The 14,222-nt window shown below is 42.0% G+C and overlaps 1 protein-coding gene across 1 annotated transcript in view; it reads left to right on the top strand.

Annotated features, from left to right (window-relative positions):
- SH3GL2 (SH3 domain containing GRB2 like 2, endophilin A1) overlaps window positions 1-14,222 on the top strand; it is a 103,735-nt gene that overhangs the window by 78,911 nt on the left and 10,602 nt on the right. Inside the window, exons 2-4 of the mRNA XM_009903788.2 lie at window positions 4,722-4,790; window positions 8,054-8,126; window positions 12,438-12,581. Of these exons, the coding sequence (XP_009902090.2) occupies window positions 4,722-4,790; window positions 8,054-8,126; window positions 12,438-12,581 (286 nt within the window). The remainder of the gene's footprint in view (window positions 1-4,721; window positions 4,791-8,053; window positions 8,127-12,437; window positions 12,582-14,222) is intronic.

The raw sequence follows: 14,222 nt of genomic DNA, 5'->3' as shown, positions 1-14,222 counted from the left end.
AGGTTAATTGCAAAACTACATGAAAAATGAAATGGATTAATCCATAAATAAGACTTAGTAAGCTTTGTTGTTCACATGAAATCTACCAAATCACACTCCTGTCACTATGGCTTATATTGCAGATCCTGTCTGCATTCACCAAAAACCTGCCTTTTTAATTTATCTGCCGGGGGGGGAAAAAGTTTACTTTAATCTCTAAGTGTAGAATTCCTGTCATGTAGAATTTAACCCTTTGGTTGTTCCTGGTGAAGCTGTTCAGACCAGCAGATGGTAATACTCTGCCTGAGTGGAAATGCAATCTTTATAAAATGGGAATTTGCTCCAAGGCAAATAAAATTTGGTTTCAGTCATATAAATTATGACTGAAAATATGATCTCAACTGTAAACCGTGACACTGTTAAGTGTAGAAAAGGTCTGTATATTTTTGAGGCACAAGAATGTTTCCATGACATTCCTCCCTACCAACCTCAAAAAAACCCCAAAGAAACAAAACAGTTTTTATGTTGACTCTGTTATTTTTCATGGAAATATACTGGTATTTTAATTCTTCCCCTGGAATAGGAAGAAAATTTTTGTTGTTTCTGAAGACAACTTAGAGGGCCTAATTTTCATTCTTGTTGCAAAGCAAGAACCAAAATGCTGAAACTGGAACTCAAATGACATGGCAAAATAAAGAGTGTTTGTTTTCGGGCTAGCTGTAGCTGTTATCTGGCAATGTTTCTGACTTGTTCTGAATCTTTAGCACGACAGCAGATCCTCAGCTGATGTAAGCTGGCATAGCTTCATGACCTGTGATAAACAACTCTGACAATCAGAGAACGCTAGAGCAGCAGCCTTAATGAAATGCGGTTGATCTGAAGGATGGATATAAATGTGCTGAAAAATATCTCTAAGAGTAGTGAATACAGTGATGACATAGATGTGGGCTTTCTTGCAAATTACTAGACTGCCTTTCTTGGGCCCACTGCTCTCACCTGTCTACTTTAGACTGTAGCCCTGCAAAGGGGCCTTAATATACTTCAGTGAGGAGGGACATCTTTAACTAGATCAGGTTGCTCAGAGCGCCATCCAAACTGACCTTGATCATTTCCAGAGTTGGGGCATGCACCCCTTCAGTGTTTCATCACCCTCATGTTAAAAAATGTCTTCCTTATATTAGTGTAAATCTACCCTCCTTTAGTTTAAAACCGTTACCCCTTGTCCTGTTGGAATACGGTCAGCTAAAACATTGTCCCTGTCTTGTTACAACCCCTCTTTAAGTACTGAAAAGCTGCAGTGAAGTCTCTCTGAAGTCTTCTTCAGGCTGAATAACCCTAACTCTCTCAGCCATTCTTCATAAAAGAGGTGTTCCAGTCCTATGATCATTTTTGTGGCCCTCCTGTGGACTCACTCCACTAGGTCCTTCCTCTGCTTCAAACAGGGTATTGGTGGGGATGCTAAGCCATGTCTTTGCCAATCTGCATCAACTATGAAAAGTATCCTCAAGTGAGGAACAGTAAAGCTGCAGCTAATATGGGCTGGAACATTAAGTAACCTTTGGGTACTTTGTATCCTTAAAGTTGAACTTCAGGTATTCACAATATGTTTTGAATATTCAAGTACTAGCATATATTTGTGTAGTGATGTTTTCAAGGGCCTGAAATCATTGCAATAGAAAGCTTCTGCCCTGTCATTTGTAGTAGGACGTCCATTTGAAGAAGATGCATTCATGGATTGGCAAAGAAAGCTTCTGGCCTTTTTTGCTCCTTTTTTTCCCAACTATTTTTCACAGTAGCTGCAAATGAATAGCACCTTTTAGGGTGCTGAATTTGTCCCTTGTCCATTGCAGAATTCATCCTGTTCCTAACAGCACTGAGTTTGAAATCTGTGCTATTTTCTGGCAGTGAATTTATCTCTGTAAGGCACAAGTTCAGTAATATGGACCGCACAAACTCATCTGTATTTAGACAAATGACAAGAGAGTGTCTGCATCTATTTGCACATCTCTTCTGCATAGGAAAGAAGGGATAAGTAAGTTCTGTTTTTTTCAGGATGTTTCATAGTACACTAATTTGCAAGGAGAACACAAACAGAGCTGATAGCCATTTCCTATTGCACAGATAATTATAGCCTGCATGAATAAGAGCTTGGCCATGCTACACTTGCAATTTTGTTGGAGTGAACTGGAGTGAATTTAAAATTAATCAAATGTCTGAATTCTATTAATCAGATATGAGTTAGTGACTGTGGGTCTTCCTCCTCTTTCTGCTAAAAGGAAGTATAAAATAGTTAACACAGTGGTTGAAACCAAGAGGAAAACAGTACAGTTTGGGTTGGTTTTTTTGTTTCTCTTTGTGTAGTGGAGGAGTCACTTGCTGAAATCAATATTTACATTTAGTAAGAACAGTCCAAAGATTATTCAGAGGCACATAGGTAAACTAAATTAAACTAAATGGTGTTACAGAATCACAAAATCATAGGGGTTGGAAGAGACTTCTGGAAATACCTAGTTCAACACCCTTGCCAGAGCAGGTTCACCTAGAGCAGGTTGCACAGGATGGCGTCCAGGTGGGTTTTGAATGACTCCAAAGATGGAGACTCCACCACATCTCCTGTGCTGCTGGGCTGCCTGTTCCAATACACCACCAAACTCAAAATTAAGAAGTTCTTTCTCACATTTAAATGGAACTTCCTGTGTTCCAAGTTTGTGCTCATTATCCCTTGTCCTGTTACTGGGCACTGCTGAAAAAAAAAAAGGCATTGTTCTCCTAATACCAACCTTTTAGGTATTTATAAGCATTGATAAGATCTCCCTTCAATCTTCTTTTCTCTAGGTGAAGAAGCCTTAAGTCCTTCAGCCTTTCTTCGTAACAGAGGTGTTCTAGTCCCCTAATCATCTTTGTACCCTCTCAGGCAGTTCCCTGTCCTTCTTGAAATGGGCAGCCCAAAACTGGTCACAGTACTGTCAGTGAGGCCTCACCAGGTTAGAATAGGGGTAGCATAACCTCTCTTGACCTGCTTGCCCCACTCTTCTCAATGCATCCCAGGATGCCATTGACCTTCTTGACTGCAAGGGCACATTGCTGATTCATGGTCATCCCATTGTCAGACAGGACTCCCAGGTCTTTTCCCACAGAGCTGCTTTCAGCAAATCTACCCCTGACTTGTACTGGGTTATTCCCCAGGTGCAGCACCTTGGTTGTGGAATCACACCAATGAAGCACTTCTGACTGATAATGCAATTGCTAAAATACATATTTTTGTTTTATTTAATGGTGCTGCATAGCAGTTACCATTCACATTTGTTACTGTCACTTTTACTGACAGTGAAGGAAAATTCACTTCAGTGTGTTCCACTGAATCAGGAAAATGGAACAGCACTGAAGATTTCAAACTGAGTATTTTACCAAGAAAAAAATAGGGGGGTGGAGGGGGGAACATAGTATTTTCTAAAACCATGGCACCAAAGATCCCTTTAATTATTTCTAACAGATCTGTCAGATGGTTGTTATATATATAAACTCACATGGACTTTAAGCTCTTGTGTGGTATGAATGTAGAGGGGTTTATAGCTATTCACTTTTATTATAAACTTCATTTTTAATGGTGAAGGTCTGACTGTGGCTTGAATCAGTATGTTTCTGTTTCATGTGTGGTTGGGTATTGACTTCTGGGTGGCTCAAGTCAGGTCTTGGGAGTTTCTTCTTTCTCTGTGCTTAGGCCTGATTATCACACTTGGTGTTGCATTGATGCACACTGGACAAGGTGAGTGGGACCATTTTTCAGCTCTGATGGGAAATTTTTTTTGTGCCAGGTTTTAGTTCCCCAGTTCATTCTATGAAGTCACCTCTTTTTTCATCAGCATGCATAACCAGGGGTATTTCTGTCTGTTGAATACAGATATGTTAGTGTAGCTTAATTGATTGTTAAGTTCCAAGATGCAGACATTCATTCAACAGAGAAATAGAGGTGTGATCTTGAAAAGACATGATAGATAGTTGAGGTGGTTTGGCCCTGGCTGCAGGCCAAAGGCCCACAAAGTTGCTCTATCACTCCCCTCTTGGAAAGGGGAAAATGTAACAGAAGGTTGGTAATAAGTTAGAAGCAATTTAATGATGCTAAGCACAAGCAAAGAGCAAAGCCCGTGCACAGAAGCAAAAGCAAAGAGAGATGTTATTCGCTACTTCCCATCATCAGATGATCTTCGGTCATTCCCGGGAAGCAGCGCTCTAACATTAGTAGCGGTTGCTTTGAAGGACAAATGCCATGGACAAATACCCCCCCATACTTTGTTCTTTCACTTAGTATATATATCTGAGCTGACATCTTATGGCATAAAATACCACTTTGGACAGTTTGGGTCAGCTGGCCCAGCTGTGTCCCCTCCCAAGATCTTTCCCACCCCTCAGTGCACTCTTGGGGAGGGGAGATGTTGGAAAAGCACAGTCTGAGTGCTCCCTCAGCAGTAGCCAAAACACTGCTGTATTATCAACACCCAGCTACAAAATACAGCTGAGCCAAACCAAATAGTATGTACTTCTGGCACCAATAGAAGAGTCTCTGAGGCTTGAGCAGTAATTTCTTTATAAAAGAAAGTGTGCCTGCAATAAGTTTTTCAGAAAAAATTATTTATCTGCCTGTTGTACCAACTTACAGAAAAAAAAAAAAAAGGGAAACAGGGAAGCACAGTGCCTGTGTTTTTCAGTTGTTACTGAATCTGTTGTTCTTTTTTTAACTGCAGAAAGTGAGTGAAAAAGTGGGAGGTGCAGAAGGAACGAAGCTAGATGATGACTTCAAAGAAATGGAAAGGGTAAGTCTAAATACAGATGCATATATTCATTATTGCCATTAATTTTTCCTTTCTAGGACAGGTATTTCAAAGCTTTTATCTCTGAATCACTTGAATGACTTCTATTCATCAGGACTGAGCTTTGCATTCCTTATTTATTTTTGTTTTACAACCAGACATACATAATATATGGTACTCTTTATAATGCAGATATTTAATTTAGAGGTTATGGGTTATGTCAGCTAGAAATTAGTTTCAGTAAACCATTATATGGGATATCTGAAAAAGATAATCCATCTATATGATGGATCAGAGGGCTGGAGCATCTCTCCTATGAGGACAGACTGAAGGAGTTGGGGCTGTTCAGTCTGGAGAAGAGGAGGCTCTGAGGTGACCTAATTGTGGCCTCCCAGTATCTGAAGGGGGCCTACAAGAAGGGTGGGGAGGGACTTCTCAGGATGTCAGGTAGTGATAGGACTAGGGGGAATGGAATGAAGATGGAGGCGGGAAGATTCAGGCTGGATGTGAGGAGGAAGTTCTTCACCATGAGAGTGGTAAAGCCCTGGACTGGGTTGTCCAGGGAGGTGGTTGGGGCACCATCCCTGGAGGTGTTTAAGACCAGGCTGGACAAGGCTCTGGCCAGCCTGATCTAATGTGGGGTGTCCCTGCCCATGGCAGGGGGCTTGGAACTAGATGATCCTTGTGGTCCCTTCCAACCCTGACTGATACTATGATACCATGATACCCAAAGCCCTGTCAAGCCTGACCTTGAGTATCTCCAAGGATGGAGCCTCAACTACCTCCCTGAGCAACCTGTTCCAGTGTACCACCTACCCTCATGGTAAAGAACTTGTTCCTAGCATCCAATCTAAATATACTCTTCTCTAGTTTAAAGCCATTGTCCCTCATCCTGTCACTACAGGCCTTTGTAAAGAGTCTCTCTCCATCTTTCTTGTAGGCCCCCTTCAGGTACTAGAAGGTCTTCTCTCCAGGCTGAACAACCCCAGTTCCCTCAGTGTAAAGTGGTGTTCCAGCCCCCTGACCGTATTTCACTTGGAAAGATCAGTAGGGGCAGGGTTTTTTCTGGCTTCAACTTTGAAAGGTACTATGAAGTCTTGTAACAGAAGCTAATGGTAGTTGATTTGTAAGGCATGTATGTGATATATAACTCCAGTCAAAAGAAAGAGAAGCTACTTGTCTGTATATTTATATAGAATAGAACAGAATAGAACAAACCAGGTTGGAAGGGACCTTCAAGATCATTGTGTCCAACCCATCAACCAATCCAACCCACCTAAAAACTGAGCCATGGTACCAAGCACCTATCAAGTCTCCTCCTGAACACCTCCACTGACGGCGACTCCACCACCTCCCCAGGCAGCCCATTCCAATGGGCAATCACTCTCTCTGTATAGAACTTCTTCCTAACGTCCAACCTAAACCTCCCCTGGCGCAGCCTGAGACTGTGTCCTCTTGTTCTGGTACTGTCTGCCTGGGAGAAGAGACCAACATCCGTCTGTCTACAACCTCCCTTCAGGTAGTTGTAGAGAGCAATAAGGCCACCCCTGAGTCTCCTCTTCTCCAGGCTAAGCAACCCCAGCTCCCTCAGTCTCTCCTCATAGGGCTTGTGCTCCAAGCCCCTCACCAACCTTGTCGCCCTTCTCTGGACTCGTTCCAGCAAGTCAACATCCTTCTTAAACTGAGGGGCCCAGAACTGGACACAGTACTCGAGATGTGGCCTAACCAGTGCGGTGTACAGGGGCAGAATGACCTCCCTGCTCCTGCTGGCCACACTGTTCCTGATGCAGGCCAGGATGCCATAAAAAAAACTTGGATGGAAAATAAAGAAGGGTTTATCCTCTTACAGTGAAAGTGTTGCAAAGTTGTCTCTCCTCCTGCCCAGCTCCCTCATGAATGGCAATTAAACTGGAACATGTTACCAAAGATTCCGAAAACTGATCCAAGGTTTGGAGTTCAAAATAGGACACTGCAGCAGCTCATGGTGATTCCCACATGGTGCTTATGGGTAGCATGGGCTGGCAGCCCAGGGGATGAGACCGCTGACTGCAGAAGAGACATTGGAGCAAACTCATCAGTTACCTTCATGATCCCTGCTTGGTCCTGTGTCCCTTGCCAGCTTTTCTGAAGGCTGTGGACACACTCCTTCTGTCTATCCCTGGCATTCCGTTTCCTCACTACCACTCTCCTCTGCAGCCTTCTAGCCATTTCTGGGCTCCCTACCATGCAATTCAGCCACTTACCCAGGGCTGGCAGACCTCTTCTGCTTCTTTGTGTAAAGTATAGAGCAAGACCTAGCAGATGGCAGTGGCAATAGGAAACAGAAAAGACGTCAGTCACAGCATGCTGCAACTGACCTATCTCAGGTATTCTTTTTTTAAAAACTAGGAGCTTGCCATTGTGGTAAAGGAGTTCACTCTGTGGGACACAAGCTACCCTGCAGAAAAGTGCAATGTGTCTTCGTAAATGCAGAGTACAGGACAAGCTGCAAAGATTCACAAATTTGCCAAAGCAGCACTTTATTCTTTGAGGCCTGATTCTGAGAAGGATAGTAGATGCATACTTTGCTGTATGCTGCTTAGGAAACTGGTAGAGTGTGCTTCTTAAGAAAGCAAGATTTTCTATTACAGTAGAAGAAAGTAATACTCTTCAGTTCTAAGTATGCTAAATTCCTGCATATAAAGTAATTATTCTTATATTCAGTCAGGGAAAATGACTGGTCAGTGCATCTCTGCTGACAAGCTTCCTGAAATTGGAAGCTGAGTGTTACATTGTCTTCCTTATCCCAGTTTAACAGACCCTGTTCTGAAAGATGTAGATAGCCCACTTTATCATTGGTAGTTTATTTGTACTGACATCTGCTTTCCTCTCATTTTATCAGTTATTAGGGAATAAAAGACGGCAAGTTCTTCAAACAGTTTTCAGTGACCACTTTATGAAAATGTTTCCCCGTTTGTGAGTTCTTCTGGGAGTATCAGCATGGTACTGTGAATCATACCAAATACCTAACACATCCTGAGTTACTGAGTACTCTGTACTAATAGCCTCACTTGAGCATGGACCTACTGTAAACTGAAATGGTGAACTCAAGCCTTGGTAAATTTTCCAGGTATTATCACCATTATCACCAAGGCTCTGCTCAGGGACACAGAAATAAAATTCTAAAAAAAATTAAAATAATTCATAAGAACCAAAAAAAGAAAGAATCACTTCCTTTTGTCTGACATATTTTTGTGTTTCTTTTTGTTGAACTGTTTGTCCTTTAGAAAGTGGATGTTACCAGCAGGGCAGTTATGGAAATAATGGCAAAGACAATAGAGTATCTTCAGCCCAATCCAGGTAATGTAATTTCAAGGTACTTGCAGCACTTTTTGAAAATACTGTGTCTTACCAATCTATAGTCTGACAGATGTTGTCCTTGTTGGTGCAATTATAAATAACACATAACTGGTAACATTTCCATGAAGTAGAAGGCAGAGATGTGTATAGGCTTCGCATGAGGTTGTCACAGGCAAAAGAAACTGCCTTTGAGAAGCTTGTTTTCCTTCTGTGTTTTCTTGCAAGCATCTGAATGTCATCATTGTAAGCATAGTTTGCTCCCTGGTAGATGAAGATATCTGTGGACCCTGCAGCAGAGTGGGAAGGACAAGGCCTGGCAGTCAGGGACTATCCCACTTCTTCAGACAGTGGGCATCAGGGCAGCCAGAGGGTACCAGGGCAGCAGCAGCCCTGGGCATCCAACACCTCCTTGGGTATGGGGATGAGCAGGGGCCAGGCAATCAGCCCACATAATGGGCATTATGATCAGGCCTGGCAAGGGTGTCTGCATAAAACATCTCTTTCTTCTGTAGTACTAGTTATTCACCCTGTGTGAGGGAAAAGGACCAAGCAGTCCTTGCAGATCACAGAAAGAAAGAGTTCTGAAGCACCTTCCTCCAGGACACAGGAAGGGATGTAACACCTTCAGGTGGTTCTCAGGCAGTTTCCAAACCTCATTAGAGTTACTGCAAAGGGGAGGGTACAAAAGGACTGATAAACAACCATAACCAGACATGACTAATTGAACCTTCAAAATAGAAATAAATTATTGATTTCATTGAGAAGATGAAAGAAACATTATGTTACTGTGGTGATGGAGAGCTGCAAGCCCCTGTCTTGTCAAAGGATCATCACAATGAGGGGTGATACAATCAAGGAAACCATTCAGTTCAAGAATTTGAATTTTCCATAGTGATCTGGGACCATATGAGTTTTGATGCTAGTATAAGTTAATAGCAGCTTCACTGATGATGTCAATGGAGTTACACTTGTGCAAAGCAATTCACTGTGAATGATTTTTTATTCCTAAAAACTGGAAACAAATTTGAGCTGATGTAAAATATTTTTAACTCTAATGTGGTAGGATGAGAGACTGTTGCTGTTATAGCTCAGTTGGTGATATTTTTGCATTAGATAACAGATAAAAGGGTGATAATTGAATGATGCTGCCAGTAGACTGAAGGAAAAAAAAGAGGAATAATACTTAGAAGTTCCAGAACTTCTGGACAGAAAATAACAATGATTTAGAACAGTTTCTGTGTCAATGGATGAAATATTGTTCATTACTGGAGTCCACAGCTTCTTTGCTGATCATTAACAAGCACTGCTGGAAGAGCAGTAGGGATTAACAGACGCTATAGGGCTAGCAATAAAATTGTTAACTAACGTCAAGCTGCTGTTGTACTACAGGGTACAGACTGAGTAGTAAGCTTTGGCTCTCCAGTGCTTCACTGGCTGCTTTTCTGACACATCTGAGAGATTATGATTACTGTGAAGCATGAAGGAGGCTTACAACAATGGCAGAGAGCAAAATTCCTGGAAGTTGTTAAGGGCATGATTTCAGGCATCTCAGGGCTGAAAGCTTGTAGTGCTTCAGGACAGAGCAGTTTCCATACTAGCATGACATGATAGGATAGGATAGGATAGGATAGGATAGGATAGGATAGGATAGGATAGGATAGGATAGGATAGGATAGGATAGGATAGACCAGGTTGGAAGAGACCTTCAAGATCATTGCATCCAACCTATCATCCAACACCACTTAATCAACTAAACCATGCAACCAAGCACCCTATCAAGTCTCCTCCTGAACACCTCCAATGATGGTGACTCCACCACCTCCCTGGGCAGCCCATTCCAATGGCAAATCACTCTTTCTGTGAAGAACATCCTCCTAACCTCCAGCCTAAACCTCCCCTGGTGTAGCTTGAGACTGTGTCCTCTTGTTCTGGTGCTGGCCACCTGGGAGAAGAGACCAACATCCACCTGCCTGCAACCTCCCTTAAGGTAGTTGTAGAGAGCAATAAGGTCACCCCTGAGTTTCCTCTTCTCCAGGCTAAGCAATCCCAGCTCCCTCAGCCTCTCCTCATAGGGCTTGTGTTCCAAACCCCTCACCACCTTCATTGCCCTTCTCTGGACACATTCCAGCAAGTCAACATCCTTCCTAAATTGAGGGGCCCAGAACTGGACACAGTACTCGAGGTGCAGCCTAACCAGTGCAGTGTACAGGGGCAGAATGACCTCCCTGCTCCTGCTGGCCATACTGTTCTGATGCAGGCCAGGATGCCATTGGCCCTCCTGGCAGTACTCTACTCTACTCTACTCTACTCTACTCTACTCTACTCTACTCTACTCTACTCTACTCTAACTACACATCCTTTCACCTGCTTGTGGCATGTACAAGTAGGACTGACAAATAAAAACTGTAATAGGCACAAGGAAGAGATACTTTCTTGCATTTTAAATGTAGTCATGTTATTTATTCCACAGCAGGACAATGATAGCAGATGGAGTAAGAGGAAAAGAGAACTGACTATTTTCAGCTCTCACCTGATCCTAGATTTTTTTATGCCAATTACTGAAGGGCTCCCTATAGTGAGAGGAATTGCATGGAAAAACTACTTTTTTTTCCCAATAAAATGAAAAAAAAAGCCTCTTTAAAATCCTCCTTAAAATTATACTACCATTTACCTGGAGTACCAAAAATGCTGATTTTCAGTATTTCCTGTTTTCTTCCTCATTTTCATAAAAAATAGACACATTTCAATGGGAAGGAGGAAGAAATCTGATGAAAAAAGATTCTTTTAACAGCAACATTTAACAGATTTTCTGTAAAAGTTCACCCATTTTAGGTAAGGAGAAAAGGGTTTGGGATGTAGCACACATCCTTTGATAGGCAAGATGAGCCCGGAAAACATCTATGTGCTTGCATAACATAATACTGCAGTGCTAAAACTCAGCTGGTTTCATGGGATTTTGAAGAATCAATAAATGAAGTATATATGCAACATTGCCTAACTCCACTAAACAGTTAAAAAACTAATGCTGGAAGGAAAAAGGGACAAGGAAAAGCAAATGAAGGAAAAAGGGAAGTGATAAGGATATTAAAGACAATGGTGAATTTATTTACTATGTCTGGAAGACATTCTGTCCTGCTAGTAAAAACTGAGGCAAAGAAGGGGTTAAGTACCTCTGCCTTTTCCTCATCCTTGGCTGCACCGTTCCCCTCCATGTCCACCAAGGAGTGGAGGTTGTCCTTGCCCTTCCTCTTGCTATTAATATATTTATAGAAGGACTTTTTGTTGTCCTTCACAGCAGAGGCCAGTCTAAGCTCCAAATGTGCTTTTGCCTCCCTAATTTTCTTCCTACAAGACCTAGCAATATCCTTAAACATTCCATGGGTTGCCTCACCTTTCATCCAAAGATGGTACACCCTCTTTTTTTCCCTTAGTTCTATTAAAAGTTCATTACCCATCCAGGCTGGCTGTCTGCCCCGGCAGCTCATCTTCCAGCACATTGGCACAGCCTGTTCCTGCGCCTTCAAGAGTTCTTCCTTGAAGCAGGTCCAGCTCTCCTGGACCCCCTTGTTTTTAAGGGCTGTTTCCCAAGGAACCTTCTGAGTTAGTTCCTTGAGTAACCTGAAGTCTGCCCTCCGGAAGTCCAGAGTGGAGGTCTTCTTGCTGCCCCTCTTAGTTTGACCGAATACCGAGAATTCAATTATCTCGTGGTCCCTGGCCCCTAAACAGCCTCCGACCACCACATCACCCATCAGCCCTTCCCTGTTGGTGAAGAGGAGGTCAAGCATAGCCTTACCCCTGGTAGGCTCATGCAGCACCTGGGATAAGAAGCTGTCCTCCATGCACTCTAAGCACCTCCTAGACTGCCTCCTCTCTGCTGTGTTGAGATCCCAGGTCCCTTTCTGTTTGGCTGCTCTCCAGCCACTCTGACCCCAGCCTGTAGTGCTGCATGGGGTTGTTGTGGCCCAAGTGCAGCACCTGGCACTTGGACTTACTTGTTTAATGTCATCAAGCTGGACTCTGCCCATCTGTCCAGCCGGTCAATTTTACTCTGCAGAGCCCTCCTACCCTCTAACCGATCAACATCTGCTCCCAACTTGGTGTCATCTGCAAATTTACTGATGACTGACTCAATCCCCTCATCCAGATCATCAATAAAGATATTGAACAGGAGTTCCTTTGCTCTAAAAGATATTAACAAAAAAAAAGGCTTCAAATACATCCTAGGTATCTCAGATAAATGCAAATACTGCATTCCTGTGTGTGTATTCAAATTACTGCATGTTTATAACCTCAGTCACTTGCCTGATTCAGCTTCCAGAGCTAAACTCAGCATGATCAACACTATGTCGAAAATTCGAGGCCAGGAAAAAGGACCAGGCTACCCTCAGGCTGAAGCCTTGCTGGCAGATGCGATGCTGAAATTTGGCCGAGAACTTGGAGAAGAATGCAACTTTGGTAACTTCATTCCTTCTCTTTCCATTATAGTGCAATAAAAACACTAGTTAAATTTAATATAACTTCCATTATTAAAGTGTTGTGCTGTTGTAGAGGAAGACTTCTGCAAGAATCTTCAGAGGTGTACTTCATCAGAATTCTTTAAGTGCATCTAGGCCTTTTGAGGATTTGGACTAGAGATCTTTTTCATGTAGATGAAAGTCGAATATTTCCATTTAGACTCATACCTTTCCTAGGCTTTAAGCTATATAGATTATGTTATTGGAGATGTGTTGGGATGACAGATTTTCATATTCAGAAACCATATTATTGTCCATGCATGTGCTAAATAAACCCACTTTGTCCTTGGGATTCTTACAATAAATGTCTTTATTCATTACAGGTAAGAAATAACAGACTTTGACCCTTTTTTTCTGACCAAATTCCACATTTTATGGCACTAGTGAATATTCCTTGTTTATCTGTCTCCTGCTCCTGCGTCAAATCCCCAAATCAGTTTACAGCTGCCTGACTTAGAAACCTTAAACCAGGGCTTACATTGTCTTCTTCAACAACAGAAGTCTAACTAAAAGAGATCATGTTCAGAACAGAATCCTTTGTGTTTCTGTTCTTTTTTTGTGGGCTTCTCTGTGCCCATTTTGATACACCACCACACAGGACTCTCAAATAGAACTATGAAAATTCTATTTCCTGTTTCAATCTCGGTAAAATGCTTTTCCCAACATTAAGACATCTGCAATGAGAAGGTACTTGCCTTTTTTATATAATTTACTAGTTAGCTTGGCAGTTGTAGGTTGATCTGTGCTACAGACTTGTTTTTTTAATTGGTTTCCTCTCATTTGATAAATTTCAAACACATTTTTAAAGGGAAAATGAAGAACTAATAGAATTTAGTTTGTGGGAATTGCTGTATATTCCCTGGTGACTGCAGTAGCGTGCAGCAAAATAGATAGGGTGATGATTTGCACATTCTTAACTAATAGCAGCCATTAAGTCTGTCACTCTTCATCCATGTCTAGCAGACCCTCTAGTTTTGTATTTCATTACTGGCATGTCCTGCTTGGGAGACAAAGCTCTTTTTTATTTCTCACAGTTTTAGGTTTTAAGATAATTTGTATTCTTTGGGAGTGGATTTTTTTCCATCAACCTACACCTCAAGCCAGGAGGGCTTTTTGGATCTTCTTGACTTTTTTATTTTTCCCATAGAAGGTTGGGGTTTTTTTATGGCACTCAATCTTGGAGGAAATCCCAGAAAGCAGCTAATTCTTACTGAAGTTGATCATTTAATTTTAAAAGTCTTTCATCAAAAAAAATTCCATGAAATTGTTAAGAATTTTTACTTTTGATATTGTCACCAGTCTCACCAATCCAAACAGGGAGACCTAGATTTGAATCAGTTATTTTTGTGTGCAATCTAGTGTCTGGTGAAGGCAACGCTGGAGCCAATAGATAATTATTTTCAAACATGTTTGTTTTGCCAGTGAAGAATGAGCAGACAACTAGAGGCGTGGAGTAGGCTGTCTTGATGCAGCATGGATCCTCAGGTTTGGCTGAGTTACAAGGCATAAACCCTGGGGACTGCAGAATTGGAAAATCCATGTTGCCCTTTTACACAGTGCATCATACTCTGTTGCTTTCCTA

The sequence above is a fragment of the Dryobates pubescens genome, chromosome Z, assembly GCF_014839835.1.
Source record: "Dryobates pubescens isolate bDryPub1 chromosome Z, bDryPub1.pri, whole genome shotgun sequence".
Taxonomy (NCBI): Eukaryota; Metazoa; Chordata; class Aves; order Piciformes; family Picidae; genus Dryobates; species Dryobates pubescens.
The sequence above is the reverse complement of the archived record's forward strand: the minus strand, read 5'-3'. Positions and strand labels throughout refer to the sequence as shown.